This window comes from Calypte anna, chromosome 12 (genome assembly GCF_003957555.1).
Source record: "Calypte anna isolate BGI_N300 chromosome 12, bCalAnn1_v1.p, whole genome shotgun sequence".
NCBI classification, from domain to species: domain Eukaryota; kingdom Metazoa; phylum Chordata; class Aves; order Apodiformes; family Trochilidae; genus Calypte; species Calypte anna.
In genome coordinates, this window is record NC_044258.1 from 13935963 (window position 1) to 13953083 (window position 17121).

Sequence of the window (17121 nt, forward strand, 5' to 3'; positions counted from 1 at the left end):
TGAGACTATTGCACATCTTGCATCCTTGTGTGTGACTTCACCTTATGGCATTTCTTAACAAAAGCATATGCACTAAATAAATAACTTCAGCACAATGCAAGACATTGTGCCTGAAAATAGAAAGCTGCTCCGAGACAGTTACTCCATGCTGTGAAATCTGTTCTCTTCTGCTTCTGTATTGTCTTAAGTTGTACTTGTGCTGCTGTAGCATGTCCTTGCATTCTAAGGCACTGTGGTTGTGCATAGAAAAGCAAGTGCCCATGATTATTTCAGTTTCTGCTTTTGCCTAAGAGAGTGGTTTGATTTTCAGTGACTTTTTTGCTCTCTGGCATGTATGGATGATGAAAACAAAGGAATCACAAATTACTTTGACAAAGTCAGCAAAGCCAGCTCTGTAGAGTGGGTTCTCTAGAGACCACAATGCCTGAATGAGAGAGAAGCAGACTGCAAGGCAGGAACTTGTAAGCCACTACATGTAAATATGTTGCAGGAAGTTAGCTGGCAACTTGACAAAAGGCTTGGCTTGCAAGGCTGCCTGCAAACTTTGCCCAGGTGATGAGGAGCAGTTCACTAAGGGCTGCAGTGAAGGGGATCTTGCTGTGATGGGAAGCTATTGTTTAGCACCCTGACAGATGAGAGCAGACCCTTCTCCTGCCACAATAGCTGCTCACACCAAGAAAGACTCATTAAATATTCAGTTCCAGCCTCAAGCAGCTCATTAAGTCAGCAATGAGCGGTGACGCTGGTGTTGGAAAACCCTGCCTCAGTTAACATCACCATGCAGAGTCTCCTCGGATCTCTTGATGTTATTGTGCTCAGTACCTTTTCTGTGATGACCAGCTTGTGCTCTCTGCTTTGCATTAAATACAGGTAAAAAAGAGTCAGGTAGATTTAAGTTCTTATCTTTATAGGCCTTTTCAGAGATGAGCCCTTGGGCTCAGGATAAGTGTCTGTGGCATTTTTCTGTAGCAGTGTGTGTAATACAAGTTTGCAGGAGGAGGATGGGATAAGGCTTTAGCATTTATAGTTTTAGTGTTAAAAAAAAAAAAAAAAAAAAAAAAAGAGCAAAAAAAGTGTAATGTTTGAGTATAACTTTCATAGAAGAACATCCTGGCAGTTACAGATGCTGTATTACTCTCTGTTGGCTGATACACAGCAGAAGTTTTTACAGAAAGTGTCTTTTCCCTGGAAATGCTAGTGTCATTGCTGGGTTTTGGCTTGAACTGTATGCTGAATATGTTTTCTGTGTGCAGAATTTCTTTCTGAATGATGAATTTGAAACCTGCAACCACTAACTATTTTGAGTGTAATTTCATATTTGATAGTACTTGGCAATAATATGCAGAGGCATTTACAATGGGTGGATGTCAGATGTCAATAAATTAAAGCACACCAGAATCTGAATTAGGATTGTAGTTGTAGAAGATGCACATATGTTTTCACGCATCAATGTTTTAAAACTGTAATGTCTGAAAGTACAGAGCAGAAATGGAACTGAAATGGAGAAGCAAAACATGTGCAAAAGTTTTTTGGCTATTGATTCGGAGAACAGTTTTTCACACCCTGATCTTTTTTTTTTCTTTTAACAGAAAGTGTTTTCAGACTGCTCATTTCTATGTGGAGGACAGCAGTTCCCCCCGTGTCGTTCCCAATGAAAGTATTCCCATTATACCTATTCCAGGTAAGACGGGCTTAATCTCTTGTGTTTGTGCTACTTGGAGTCTGTTTTAATTACATAAAGTAGAGAAGGTTATGCTTGTGATAAATCATGGGGGTTTTGGTAGAAATTTGTTGTATCAGTGCTGCTTCATTTAATTTAAGGTGCTCTGAATTGGTCTCTGAATGCCAGTGCTGTATTTTTCAATAGGCACCTCTCCCACATGGTTTTAATAGAAATTTCAGAATAACCTTTGTAAAATGTCAAAAGCATGAGCAACACTTCTTAAAAACACTGAGGCATCCAGGGGGAAACCAGCTGCTCCATCAGGACAGGTTGGGGATGAGGGATATTCAGACCTGATGCTCTCTTGAGAGCAGGGGAGTTGGCCCCCACTTTCAGTGTCTGCAGGAGTGGTGTCTGCTGGGTCTCCGGGAGCAAAGCAAGGCAGAGGCATAAGCAAACAATCTCAAGTAAAGTCCAAAGCCATCTGTTAATTTGGTATTAATCAAGCTACCAAAGGTCGCATTCCCCTCTCAGCTATACTGAGAGCAAAGCTGAGGGCACAGCTTAGTGCTGTACTCTCTTCAGGAGGCATTTCCACTGGGAATTACCACGTGCAGGATCCAGTTCCCTTTAAGCTGTGATGACAGAGAGCAGCTCGATGTTAGTGGCCTTTGCAGCCACTGCCTTGTTTGATGTTTCTCAGTTTCACAGGCAGAGTTAAGATACTCAGAATCCTGTACTGACCTCAGTCTGTCAGATGCTTGTACTTGCTGCCTTAAGGTGTTTTCAGCTTCCTTCACATATTCTGTAATTTGTGTCGTTGGTCTAGGATTCAATCTGTAGCTAATTAGATTCATTTTAGCAAAACACATTCAAAGCCATCTCTGAGATGCTGAAGAAACACGTGGACTAGAAAAGTGAAAGAATGCTCTTACATTTTCCTTGATTTTATTCAGTAGGCGTGTAACTCCTTTCTAGAAAGAGTCTTTCAAAGTACCCGTGGGAACTAATACGAAAGGTTAGCTATAACATTGCTGCAGAAAATATTAGGCAGTGTGCCTCATAGTCTGATGCTGTGCTAGTGAAAATAGAATAAAACATATTATCATCTCCTCTCCTTTCTGGGGAAGACTATGCTGTAAGTCCTGACCACTTCCTTAGCAGGGAGCCACCCTTCTTTTCCTCTGGGGTAACTGGAAAAAGGAGGTTTTAGCTTTTTACCACCTGCAATGAGTTTTCACAAAAGAACCTAAATAATTGGAGAGGTCCATTCTTCCCACTCTAAAAGCTGGAGGAGCATCTCCCTGCTGGGGGTGCTTTTGGCAGTCAGTTTAGTGGTCCCACCATGCCTCCTCTTACAGCTTGTGAGGAAGGGGAGGGTGAGCTAATGTGATCTCTGTGCAGAGCAGTGTCCAAACCTGGGGGGCTATGAGCATAAGGCAGTGGGAGGAGAAAAAAATCACCCCTCAGAGAAATTTCTCCTTGGAGAAGTATAGGTTTTTATACTGTGACTGAGGCAATTTTTTGTTAAGTAGAGAAACTGGCAGAAAGCTCCATCTTTTTGTGCTGTGGTCTGTGTTGTTGAGACAGGGGTTCTTCCCTGTTTCACAGGGATGCCTTGATGGTCAGTCCATTGAAGACTGGATGGAATTCATATTAAATTATAACACAGGCTGTAGGAGTTCTGTTAAAGCTGTGCAGGTGACAGGTACGGTAAGGCTAACACATATCCCAGTGTGTCTCCACCAGCCATTATAGCATGGAACAAGAAGTGATAGAGAATGGAAGAGCATTGCCTTTTGGGGACATCTTCCCATGACTAGAACAAGCCAGGCTGCTGGACCACAGCACGGGACTGACACGATGCCCATGTCAGTGCAATGCACACTGCTCAGGTCTGGTAATACTAAGAGCTGCTCACCCCTGATAATAGGCACTGCAGATTAAGGCACCTGCTGAGCAAGAGCTTCAAGACACTTGAAGAAGCTTTGTAGTTAAAAATCTGCAAGGACTGCTGATGACCTCTAAGGCATTTGAAGAGCTGGCCCTTAGACAGAGGTTTAGTCTAGTTGGATGCAAAGGTGACTCCATCCCTTGAATCCTCAGTTTAATGACCACAATTTTTTGTGGCTATAATAGACATTTGGACACCTGTGTAGAGACATTTAAATGGAGGTCCCTTAATCTGAAGCTGAGTCATGCCCAGAAGGTCTTAAGAGAGAATGAACTGATGAACTTGATCTTGGCACTGAGTAAAGCTATTCAGGGCATCAAAAGCCAAATCGCCATCTGGACATGCCTCTCTCTTTGTGTATTATCTGCACAGGGAGTCTGTAATGAGTCTCAAAGTTAGTAGAGATAAATTCCAGCTATGTTGGCTTTTTCCAAAGGTGGAAAGATCTGCCTGGAAAGATCTTGAAACTCTCCTAAACGTTTTCCTTTTTTGGAGATGTAGAAGAGGTCCCCATATACGTGCTGCTAAATGACACTCTTCTCTGGTGTCAGCTGCTGCTCCCACGTAGGCAACCCACTGAAATGCCTTAAAAACATTAAATGACAAAATTCTCCTTTGAACTGATAGCAGCTGATAAAATAAGCCTCTGAACTTTTCCTCTGGAAACTGCCAGAGGGTGTGAGAAAGTCTTACTTGCCATGTTGATCCTAGAAGCAAAATATAAGTGGCATTTTCACAAAAGCAAGCTTTTCAAAGTAACCTTGTTAGCCTGTGAAACCCTATCCTTACAAAAGAAATTTGGATAGATCCATGTGGAACCATGCATCCGTGTCTTACAATTCAGTAGGCCCAACTTCTATTCTCAGTTACATCCAAGTGGCCACACTGATGGCAATTTAGAGCAATGTGTCTGCAGACATTTAGGACCCTTGCCAAGCCCCATCTACAGCATGCAGTGAGCTGCCAGTCGGAGGAAGCTGAGCAGGTTTGGGTTGGTTGGTCCTGGCCCAGGTGTGGGGTGGTTCTGCCAGGTGCCTTGCAGCCAGGCACAGCAATGTCCTGAAGCAGCTTGAGAGGTTTGAGAAGTGGCACTGGTGTCTCTGTGTGCCACCGCTCTGCTCTGTGACATGTTTGCATGCTCAGGGGTAACTTTTGTGTTTATTTCTGCACCACGTTCTGCTCTTGTTTAGGCAGACCCTCTATTTTCTCAGGTATATGAAATCTAAAACCAGTCTGCCAGCTACCTGCAATAGGCACACAGTACATCTTTCCAGGTCCAAAATCTAAAGGAATGATTTTATCCATTTTCTATTTCTCTTCCCATGGCAAACGTGCTTAATTATTGTGCATGAAGCCACATCACCCATAGGCATGTGCTTATCTGTGCAAATTTACTCTGAGACCCAAATCATTATCATTATTCATAATTATCTGCACTGCTTGATCTCAGGACAAAGGAGATACCATTAACTGAGTCACCCACTGGATATTACAACTGAGGTATAAATCTAAACTCACATAAGCCTTGCACCTGACAGTAATGCATCTGTAATCAATGGCAGATTTCTGAAACTCCCCTGCCATTCAGCCCAGCAAAATTATTTCTCCGTGTCTTCTCTCTTTACCTCCACACTCAGTTTTGGCCACCTCTGTGTCATCTTTGCCTGGATCTCTTCACTGTAATATTTGGTCTTGGCAAGATCTCTTTCTCAGCAAACCAGCTCCTGTTCCTCTTAGGTTTTTTTTCCCCTAGCCAGTCAGTATCTGGTTAAATATTTTTGAATTTGATTCTTGTCAATGGAGTTGAATAAGTAAGAAAAGCAGCAGCATTGTAGCTGCAGACCTATGTGTTTTGCAGCACTGACAAAATGCACCCTTTTTCAGGTTTCCTTTGCTCTCATTGCAATACCTGCTTGACAGCAATGCACAAGTTGCACCTCTCTGCAACTTGGATATCAAATAGTGAAACCAGTACAAATTCCACGTCTACTCTCCTCATCTCCTTAATTTCCAAAGTTTCATGCTCTTGGGTGGTGCATCATTCTGGAGCTTGCTGGGACTTTACTGGTTCTCTGTCCAGCCTAAGGCCACAGTGAATGCAGTGGTGCTCCTGTCAGCAGGATTTGTGAGCTCAGGACAGAGACACTTGAGGCTTGAGCCTATGGCAAAATTCAGAATCCTGCATAGTCTTGACCTCAGTCCAGGGAAACATGGCTCATAATGAACACAACGGCTGCCCAGTGCAGCTGATTCATTTAGCATATTATTCCAGATGTCTTCCACTATTTTTAGTGGGAGTAAGATGTCTCAGATGTGATGCCAGTTATTTCAGCTGTGTCTAGACTGCAAGGCTCAGGAGCATTTCCCAGTGCATGTAGTTTTGGTTGTAAAGGGGGCAGTAAATGAACTTTTTTAAACTAGTACTGGAGTTTATGAATGCTGTATTTAAAACAGCCAGTGACAGAATCTGACAGAGAAACACTCTCATGCTTCTTCAAGAGTGACTCAGTATGAGTGCATGGGCCAAGGAAATAGTGGAGTAGCCAAATATGCTGCAGTGAAAAGATGCCCTGATCACTTCATGCAGTCATGCAAGGGTGTGAAGGCCAGCACAGCCATTTCCATCCTTCATTTTCCTCTGCTTCTCATGGCTAGAAGTCCCAACTTACTCCTAGTTTCTCTTAGATCCCTTCAGAAGTTTGAAACTTTCTTTCTTATTCCTTCAACCTTTGCTGACAAACATCAGTGGTTAGACTTGATGTGTTTTTTACAAGCTCATCTCTCTTACTTCTGATACCTTCTGCCAGCATCCACCCTGCAACATTTTCTTTTCAGAGATTGTACCAAGAGGTATTGCATTTGACAAGGAAACTGCAGCTTGACAACAGGAGCTTGGTATTTTACTGTTTTCTTCTAAGATGTAGCTGTCTCAGGTTGCATCCCAAGAGCTAAAGAGCAGACACCAGGACACATCTGTGGCCAACACTGACAGTGTGCTGGAGACTGGCAAGACACAAGGAAAAGTGGAAGGCTTATTTCTCAAGGGCATGAAGCTCTTCACTGAGCACAGAGGTAGTGCTCTTCAGCTGTTTAAGACTTTATTTCTGCTTTCTGCTCCCTGTGGATTTTATGTTCCAGCACCATATTGTGAATTGTACCTATCTTCAACTTCAATTAAATTCATGAATGCAATATTGCACACACAGCCGTCCTCTGAAGCCAAGAAAATATCAAGGTATTTTAGGGAACATCCACCTTCCTTTTTCCCCTGCTATAAACTGCTGCTTCTGCAGCACAGTGAAGAATTTATGGTATGGTATCTAATCATGGAACTGGTAATGGAGTCTTCAGACTGGCTTAATCATCCCAAACCATGTTTCCATGGTGGCCATGTTAGAGTTCGATCCTTTTCTGAGGATCATCGGGCTGCAGAGCCCTGGAGTTTAACCTCCATGGCTTAAATGTGAGCCATGTATGTAATTGATGGCACACCTGGGACCTGAGTATGGAAATATGTGAGATGAAAATCATGTTTCTTAGCAGGCAATACCAAATAAGATCATGCTTAATGTCTCTGCTAAGAGAAAATTCACATTATTTCATTCCCTTGGACTAAAATTGGTTTTTTGCTTAAAGGGAAGAAGTGTATTGATATTACATTTATAATTAACAATAACCTAATCTAAGATTTGTACAAGCAGATTTAAACTGAGCTCTTATTTTGACACATATAAAGTTTTATCATTAACATCTTTATATTCCTGACTGATGCATGGCTAATAGCAATGTAGTAGATTAAATCTTGAAGCAAGAGAGATTAATGTAGCTACAATATTACGCAGGTGATTTTTCTTATTCTGCTTTTTTCATGTGTCTGTCCTTTATCAGAAACCTGCCCTAATGTTCATTTGACTTGATTATAACAAATAGATAGCAATTATCTTGCTGGAAGGACTTTTTTGTTTTTCTTTCAACGTGCCCAGCTACCCAGGACCTTCAAATGGATTCAGTGTTTTCCTTGCCTTTTCACTTTGAAAGGCATTTTTAGGATAAACAGGGTCTGATAAACACGTGATGACAAAACCATTGCAGTAATGAGAAATGGTGTCCCAAATAATTAACCTTTAGTAAATTATAATTTATTTTAATTTATAACTTGTCTTAATTATTGACAGCAGTGACTTCAGGAGGAAGCCAGCCTTAAAGGGCTTCAGTTTGATCTCCTAGAATGGAACCTTCTGCCTTTTTAGTATTTATGCATGTATGATCTCCACAGAAAACAGACAGCTTCTCAAGCTAAGAGGTTTTTTATGACTTTGTTTTATTATAAATTAAGTGATACTCGGGCTATACAAATATAACCATTCTTATATTTCTGATCACTTTTCATAGAGCAAGCAATGTGCTCAGTCAGAAAAAAATTATGTCAAAGGAAACACAATGGCTCAGTTATGTTCTTATTTTTATACAGTTTACCAAGGACAGGCAATATACTGCAGAATTAAAGGCTCTGACCACATAAATGTGTATAAATCAAATTAATTAAATAAAAAATGGTTTGGAGAAATCTGGGCACCACCTATTTTTACACATAGAATTACTTGTGGAATCCAGTTTTCACATGACTTAGGGCAGAATCTGGATGTGGAGTTGCCTGCTCAAACATTACAAATTCAGTCAGTGCCCAAATCTGAGCTGCATGTCAAGTTTCTGACCCCTGTGTGTGCACTTCAGGGCATACGCTCAATCTGTAGGTTCAGAGGTTTTTGTTCAAGCTTCTCTGTAGAGGTGAACACCTGACCTTCGTGGAGCTGATTCCAGTTCTCAATAACCTCTGCTGGGGCCAAATTTTACCCAAGGGCATACTATTAAATATTGCAATATTCTTTATGATCAGCAACTTTACTAGAGACAGACCAAATACAGACCTGAGCTTTACATCCCCATTTAGTACATTTTGTTGTGTGCACTTCCATATTATGTGGCACAATTGCACAGGTCCTATTTCAATCTGAGCTACAAGTGCCCCATTGCTTGTTGTGGAAATGAATCTGTTGGAATTGCTCTTCATCTGGTTACTTGGTTACAGTGCTGCAGGTGAAGGGAAGCTTTTGCTATAGCTCAACAGCCTATACTCTGATATATATTTGTAGCTTACAGAGTGGCTGTTAAGCTTACTTTTAAATAATATGCGTGCTGGATATTGATGCTAGGTATTCCAGCTGCTTGCAGAATTTTTCCATCCCTCTTTGTAAAAAATAAATATCCATAAACCTCACTGACTGCAGTTAACAGTAAAATAAATATATAAAAAGAAATCCTGGGATTGCATTCAGTGTCCCCTCCAGTAGCAGAGAACAAGAGGGTGGAAGATGGATTGACATCCCAGGGTCAATCCCAGGCTGCTGGGAAAAGAAAGGTGCTCGTTTGCTGTGGATATGGGACATCATTTGTCAGATATATTATTTTTCATTGAGTTAAGAGGTCAAATCCAGCCCTTCTGTGAAGCTACTGTTAGATATTTCTTTCCAATTGGCAAAACTTTTTTTGCAGAAGATGAGAACTGTGAGGATATATGCTGTTGAGAGTGGATTCTCCAGGGTTAATGTCACTAACAATGTCACTGGTTTCATGATTGTCCTAAGACAGGTGAGGTTATTGCTGCCTTCAGAAAGGGCAGTTTCCCTGTCACTTTACTCTTCCTCATCAACCCTTCTACCCTCCTGACAGCTCATCCTTCTTCCTCTTCCTCACCAATCAATTAAACCTTTCTTATATTCATCACCCAGAGCAGCAGATGGATTCAGTTCACTGCTCAGCCTTGCAGGCAGGGAGAGAGGACTGGGAGAAACCCCTTGTCCTTTGGCTGAAGCCAGCTGTGAAGAGCAGGCTGAGAATTGATGGAGGTGTTGCTGAAAGGCAAAGGGGTGGCACAGGGCTGCTGAGCAGTGCAGTAAGTGGCTGCTGTTGGAGCAGATGGGCCGAGCCATGTGACAGCTATGGCACACGGATCCAGGTGGCTTTGCAAATGAGGAGACTGAAGTGCAGTGTCTAACAAACAAATGGGAAAAGCTTGCACATTAAAAAGTAAAGCATAAGGTACGAGGAGTATATTGGATTTAGTAGACTGAGTAAGATAATAGCTGAAAAACAGAAAGCATTTACAAAGGGAATGAAAGATGTTGGAGAATTTGCTTACCAAGACTTCTATGTATGTGTCAAGTGTCTGGTCTTCAGAAACACCAAAACTCCAAACTAGACAAAGGTAATATGAGGAAGCTATTTGGTTTTGACCTTCTGGATTAACTTCTGACCCAAACCCATCTATTTCAATCCAGTGCCACTAACCTATCCAGTGAGCTCTCAGGCTATAAATGAATCACAATGAATCTGAGATCTTATTATGTGGAAATGCCATCTCTGGTATGACATCCCATTTTTCTTTTGAAATTGGTCCCTATTGCTTTAACATTACAAAGGCCACTTATTAAAAGAGAGATAGGGGAAAATCCTTCCTGGTGGGATTACTAATTATCCAAACTGTAAAGGTAACCCTGTTCAAACTTGATTGCTTCTATACACTCTAAGCTTCTTTTGAAGGTGGCTGTATTCTGAAGGAATGTGTTAAGTATTCTGAATAGTCAATTGCCATTTTTTAAAAAATGAGGTGCAAGTGAAGGTTTTCCTCTACAATAGTTTTTTTGGTTTTTTTTTTTAACAAACCTGACTTTCTTCCTGGTGTTCACCCTTTGTGGCAGGAAGTGAGCTCCACTGTAGTCCCCTTTGGTTTTGTGGGTTGGATACTGTTCTCAGGCACTTTGCTTGAACCATCAAGTGAAGATGGAAACTACACCAATGTGTTAGATATCTGGCACAGTGAATAAACATGCCCTCCACCTGACAGCTTCAGGAGTGTATGATTATAAAGAATATTATTATAAATTACATTATTTATAATATTATATATACGTATCATTATTTTAACATTCTGTAGACTTTCACCCTTGTCCATCTAAGATTACTTCTTTCTCTTTGTAAACCAAAAAAGGGTTAGTACATTACTATGGTGCCAGATTCAGCTCGTATTTTATAGAGATGTAGGTCCAGAATCACTTTATTGACACTGATAAAACAGATGGCTAAACTTAAGCTAGACAGACCTGTAATTGTATTTGCAGTCTTGGAGGTGAAGGTGTCTTGCTGAAATGTTTCCATATTCTGCTTTGGATATTGTGTAGGTCTTGCAAAATGTAAGTATCCTACTGGGAGTATCAAATGTCACTCTTGCTTTTGGATGGGAAAAAGTATATGGTGCAAAAGGGAATATGTTCAGAATGACTGAGAGAGCTCCTCATTAGCCATTATAGGATTCCATTAATCTCTTCAATCGACTAAAGGAATTATAGTCACTGAAGTCTATTTGTCTTAAGGTGGAAAGAAGGCTTAATCAAAGCCTTTGGAATGATGATAGTGCAAGAAAAAGCGTATTCTGTGCATCTAGCTACATCTGTTGGTTTTCTTAGAGAAGGTCACAGCTGTCTTCAGCTAATGTGAGAGCAGAAATTGTTCAGGAGTGCTGAGTGTATCTGTACATATTTTACTGGAGGTCTGCACTGTGGTCTGGGGTGCTTAAGCAGATACCCCAGCTCCAGAAATGTGTATGCCTGGGAGTTTGGAGTTGAAGGTCATGAATAGAAAAATACAGTCCCAAATTATTTTAACACTTTTCTGTTTCATTGGTCATTTTAATAGACTGCATCTTCCAGAGAGCTGCTCTCCTGTGGCTATGGACAGGGGACAAGGCTGTGGCTGCATGTGCCCTCTGTGCTGTGGATTTCCCACCAGGATTAGTCTCAGCTTCAGCAGCATAAGGTTCCTCTCACCCAGTGAGCTCATATGTCAACAGCATTTCCTGTTTAATTTATTTAATGTTTAAATTGTTGGCCCTGTTATCAAATAGGGTAAGAAACTGCATCGGAATAAGGCTTCTGAAGGGAGGTGGAAGTGAAAATGCAGAAGAGGAAAAAGGAGAAACAATGAAGGACAGGGATAGCAGAGAAGTGAATTAGCTATGGCTATAAAAGGTGGAGACACACTGCCACCATGCAGTGAAGATAGTAAAAAGAAAACTAACCATATTTTGCCATGGTTCTCTGGTGCAAGACCTATCCTTGAAATTGGTGGGAATTCAATGGGCTGGAGAACAAGTTATCTATAATGTATTTTTTGGCTCACGGATCACAATTAAAATTAAGTTCTGCCTTCTGCAAAATTAAATTGGACACACTGGTCTGCCACAGTGAATCCTAGATCTCAGTTGGTCTCAGCTACTCAAGAAAAAAACGAATAGTAACTATGGAACTTCCCTTGTGAGAGTATGTGAAATTGCTATCACAGCACAAGTTATTTTCAAGGAAATGTAGGATTTATGGGTTGCTTTTCAGGAGAGCAAAGATTGTTTTACAGGGTCTTGCTGTTGACTGCTGTTTCTACTGATCATTCCATTCAAGTGTCTTGGCTGCAAACATATTAATATGAAGGTTGTTATGAGACAATGATGTTCTCAGAGTTACATAGAATTAATGTTATCAGTTAAATATTTTAAAGAGGCAGCATTTCTGCATGTTGCAGCTTTTTACTGTGCTGAGCATGCACTTGTCAAATGTTTTGAATTTTGTATTATTCTGTAAATGGGCACATGGTTAATTAAAGTAGCATTACTGTACTGGGAGGCGATCAGATTGCAAACTTATATTTAACAATTGGCTCTTTTAAATAAAACAGAAGAGAGCTGATTGAAATCTGAAAATGTCAATAGATGCAAAAAGCTGCCTTACAGCATTACCTGATAAAATAAGAGTAGAGAAGTATGGATATGGTCAATATTAACTGCCATCAGCTGGAAAGAAATCAGATTGTCAGGGATCTATAAAATTCTTGCCAAAGTAGAACCTCATTTACACATACAGATCTTCATACCCTTTGCTAAGAAAAGCATATGTGACAGCTTAGAGGTTTTAGCTGCCAAAGATCTTTCACTCTGAATTCAGTAAATGTCACATCTATTTATTTATCGTTAAATTTTGCTAAGTATCTGTAGAAATATTTGGATTTTTTCTATCATAATGTAGATGTTCAAAAGGAAAAGAATCCAGATTATAATGCAGCTGTAGCACCAAACCATATGGCTTCTAAATGGGAGCAAAAATACACAACTGAGTTACTGGGAGTAAACATAAAATGGATGCAATCTTCTGAAAATATTAAATGGAATATATAAATACCAGAATATTGCCATAAAATCATGCAATCAGACAATAGTAACCATGAGGAAATAGATTATTTCACATGCTGAAAGTAATCACAGTTTTATAGCAATTTACATTTTCTAAATGCCAGACATGAAAATATTAACTAATGAATCTTGGCAAGCACAGTGTTTGTACCAACTTCAGTAGTGGTTGTAACAACATCTAGGCCTTTTTGGAGAGAGGGAGAAAGAGAGAAATGAGGCAGCCATCCTACACCCAGCTTTATTAGAATCTGTCCAGAGTCCCAGGTGCTTGTTTGTCTTCAGTTCAAGCCTTTGACTTCTTTATTTTAAGAAAATGTCTGTGGATGATTTATGGGTACGTTGGGTGGAATTTGCACTGTGCTGAGCAAGAACAAATGGTCTAGTGCAATACATATTCAATGTTATGAATAGTGTCTGGCACGAGAGGACTCAAATTAGTGTGGGTGTTGTGCTGTCTGTTCTTTTGCTCAGAGTCAGGTCTGTGATAAGTCCATTTGGATTCTACATCATGGTATAAAAGGGAAAAAGTTATTAACTTTCAGGAGAAAAAGTCCGTGGCTCTGCACAGTCCAGTAAAAACTTACTGTGGGCAATCGTCTACTGTATTTTCATATCCTGGCTCTCTATTCTTTTTATACAATGTGGAAGGAGAGGAGGCATCTCCATCCCATCTACAGCCATCTTCAAGCTGCAAACACAAGCTCAACAATCCTTGAACTTCCATTGGACCTTGTAAATTATCATCAGGGGGAGCAAACTCTAAGTATTCATGGCAGCAGTGCTTAGAATTGCAAATATAATATGAAGAGTTACTTCAAAATTGGCCAGATTCATCAAGATTTCCTATTATCACGTGTCAAACCAGTTCTGCCCTGGGAACTCAGATCTCAGTGATAGAGTGAAGACTTTCTCTCCTGAAGATTTATGTATGAGACAAATAGCAACTCTGAATATCTTTTTCTTTCCACAGATGATATGGAAGCAATTCCAGTCAAGCAGTTTGTTAAACACATCAGTGAGCTGTATTCTAATAACCAGCATGGGTTCTCAGAAGACTTTGAGGTATGATTTGATGATCCACCTATAAGATGTTAATTGTGTAGTAGTAGATAGAGACTGTGTAGAGACATCTATCATGTACAGTAAATGCAACACTCAAATGTATCAGAAGAAATAGGGAAATACCAGTTTGCCACCAGGTATGAGCAATGTGGGACTGGAATTTTACAGATGCTTTCTAACTACCACAGATTTGGTGCTTTTAAGGGGGGACCCTCCTAGGTTTTTATTAAATAGAAAAATCTCCCAGCAGTTCCCCAGGAACAACATCAAGATAGAAGCAGTTACCCTTAACTCTAGGCTTTTTTTACAATCTACATCTTATTTTACTCTTGTTGGTCCAGAATTTGCTCCTTTTAGTAACAATGAGAAGTCACATACCCACTGAGTAGCCCAAAGAAGTAAAGCAGTGCTCACTATGAGTAAGAATAGTAGAATTTGGTCTTTTATGAAAACCCAAATTATGGGTCAGTTCCTGGAGTCCTTGTCCATGCTCTGCTCATCCAGGAATGATCACTGTTAAAGTCATTGGTTATTTTGTTCCAGTAAAACCAAGGAGAAAGGCATTGGGATTTAGTTGGTGCTGTTTACATAATGTGACTATTTTAAAGCTGACATATCGTTACCAATTTAGGACAGATTCTGACCTGTAAATCTGCTACAAATTGGAAGTAATTTCAATGAAGTAAAAGTAGTTTTCCACCTCTGGGTTACCAAATAAATTGTGCAAGCATGGTAAACAGCACACAGTACAAGGACAGGTTAGGTTGCTGAGTCAGGCCCTAACAAGCACCAGTCAGTATTCTCTGGCTAGTTTTTAGGCATTTCTTTTGTTCAGTCTAATCACAGTCACTGCTGAGCTTTTGAAATTATTGGGAAGCAGGAGCCCCAGGAAACTGCACAGAGCTGTGGTGCTGGCTGGCCCGCCAGCAAAAGGAGATGCATTTGTGTGCTGCATGAAAATCAAAGAGGCAGCTTTGCTTACAAACAAGGCAGTGAAACAGAATAGGTGGCCTACTGTCTATGGCTTCTTCACTTACTGCAGTAAAGACAAGTCTGTATGCAGAGATTGTTTTTAATGGGATCATTTAAAACATTTATTGTTGCTGTTTGGTTACTGTCTATAAAGACTGGCTGCTTTGTCTAATGCCCAAAAACCATTGTGTTAGTTAGAAACGTTTTGTATTCATGAGGAAAGGCAAATGTGTAAGGTGTTAAAGTGATTTAGTTCAATTGACTGCTGGCTGGATGGCTGAGCAGGAATATTGAGGCATTTAACAATGTTGATGGTATTCAGGACAAACATTTATTCTCCAGAGAGCAGAATTTGATCAGGATGATCAAATGCAACTCACTCTTCTCAATTATTTATGAATTGTGACCCCAGTGCTATTCATCACAGCTGGGGTTTTACACCATTTAATTATTCAAAATAATCAGCAACACATCTGTAAACTTGGTCTGGCTTTAAGCAGGCTTTGCTTCAGCTGTCGCAAGATCGCTGCTATTAACAAATGTTGGACACCTTCAGCCCATGTTTCAGCAAAGGAAAACACTCTTCTAATAGCCCTGGTTTTCCCTTCCCTTTTCTCTCAGCTGTGAGAGCCACACTGTGGCAGCAGAGACAGCTTTGGCCCATCAGTCCTGTTCCAGGGGGCACAGGGGTCTCTCTGAAGGGACGTTGAGGTCTGCATGAGCCAAATTCTGTTCTCTGTGCTGGCTTAAAGATTTGAGCCCTTGCTTTGAAGTCAGTGTAGCTACTAAAGATGTTTTTCCTCATAGCTGAGGTTTCAGCTTCCTAAGGAGTAACTGAAATCTCTTAGAGTGAGGACAAGAAATAGGAACGAGGTGATTACTGTCTAGGATAAACCATCCAGCTGCCTTCTACTGCTTATGTTCTGCCCTGCTGATGCCTTGTTGGCCTGTTTTCTTCCTTATGATTTAGAGTGATGGGACAGAAGAGTGAAACACAGGATTGTTTGTAAAGTCTGTAGGTTAAATATTTCTGAGTGTCTAAAGTGACTCAGAGCTCTGTTGGCTGAGGGACAGAGGAGTCCCAGGTTCCATTTGTACAGGAGCAATTGGAAGTGGCTGGAACTTCTCACCTCCTATCAGATCCAGCCAGGATGGGGTGTGTGTGCTGGAATTGTATCTGGCAACTACAGTGAAGACTTTGCTGAAGTTTATGGAGAAATGGTGGGATTCTAGCTGAAACAGAATATCCAGTGTTATGGGGCCGCTCATCTTGCATGAAAAGTACCACAGCCATATGGTGCCCTCATGCCTGGGGAACTTCTGAAAAGAGCTGTTAGGTTCTGCACTCATACAGGCTTTTTACCAAAAAAATCTGTTTTTTACATCTAAAAGGAAGAGATAGGAAAATGGCAAGGGGATGCCAATATTTATCAATATTGTAGAATAAATAAATCTTCCCAGAGATGGCCAGTGACTGAGATTTTGTATAAATGAGAAAAGGATGAAAAAATCTCTTCAGAAGTTTCTGTGGCAGGAGGTTTTATGGTGGAACCTCAGAAAGGAAAGAATTCTCTAGGCACACACAAATACTGCCCCATGTACAAGGTAAACTATTCTTCATTTGTTTGTTGATAGTGTTTGGTGTTAGCCTTTTCCTGTATCTATGGCATTGTGTTGTGGGTTGTATTGAGTTGTTTTTTACAGTAAGAAGATTTCTTTGAAAGTAAATTGTGTGAATAGTGCCTCCTTCTCTTAAAATGAGCTGTAATTACAGCTAAATATTTTGTGAATGTGCTTAGGAAGCATTTTATGTGCAGAGGAAAAAAAGACCTGGAACTCACAAATCTCTCCTTGGAAAGTACATCCAAAATGAATCCTTATTCCTTTGGGGTAGTCATAGTGCAAGTAGCCAGCTTTATTGTCTGGTGGTAGCTGGGCTTTCTTGTGTATGCAGAATTGTTAAGTTTTCCTTTGAGTATCATAAATCTTCTTGTTTTTTATATAAACTAGAAATATGAGGCCAAATTTAATACTAACCCACAAAAAGCTTTTTTTAAATGAAGCCCACAATCCTGCATCACCAGTCTGATCTCTGATAGAACTCTTTGTATTCCACCTTGGAATTTGTTTAACCAAATACTGAAAAAAAGTTGAGAGGTTTGGGTTTTTTTGTCT

The 17121-nt window shown here is 40.4% G+C and overlaps 1 protein-coding gene across 1 annotated transcript in view; it reads left to right on the plus strand.

Annotated features, from left to right (window-relative positions):
- The window catches only part of PTPRG (protein tyrosine phosphatase receptor type G), a 392351-nt gene that overhangs the window by 347482 nt on the left and 27748 nt on the right, over window positions 1-17121 (plus strand). Inside the window, 2 exon segments of the mRNA XM_030458295.1 lie at window positions 1590-1681; window positions 13883-13974. Coding sequence (XP_030314155.1) covers window positions 1590-1681; window positions 13883-13974 — 184 coding nt within the window.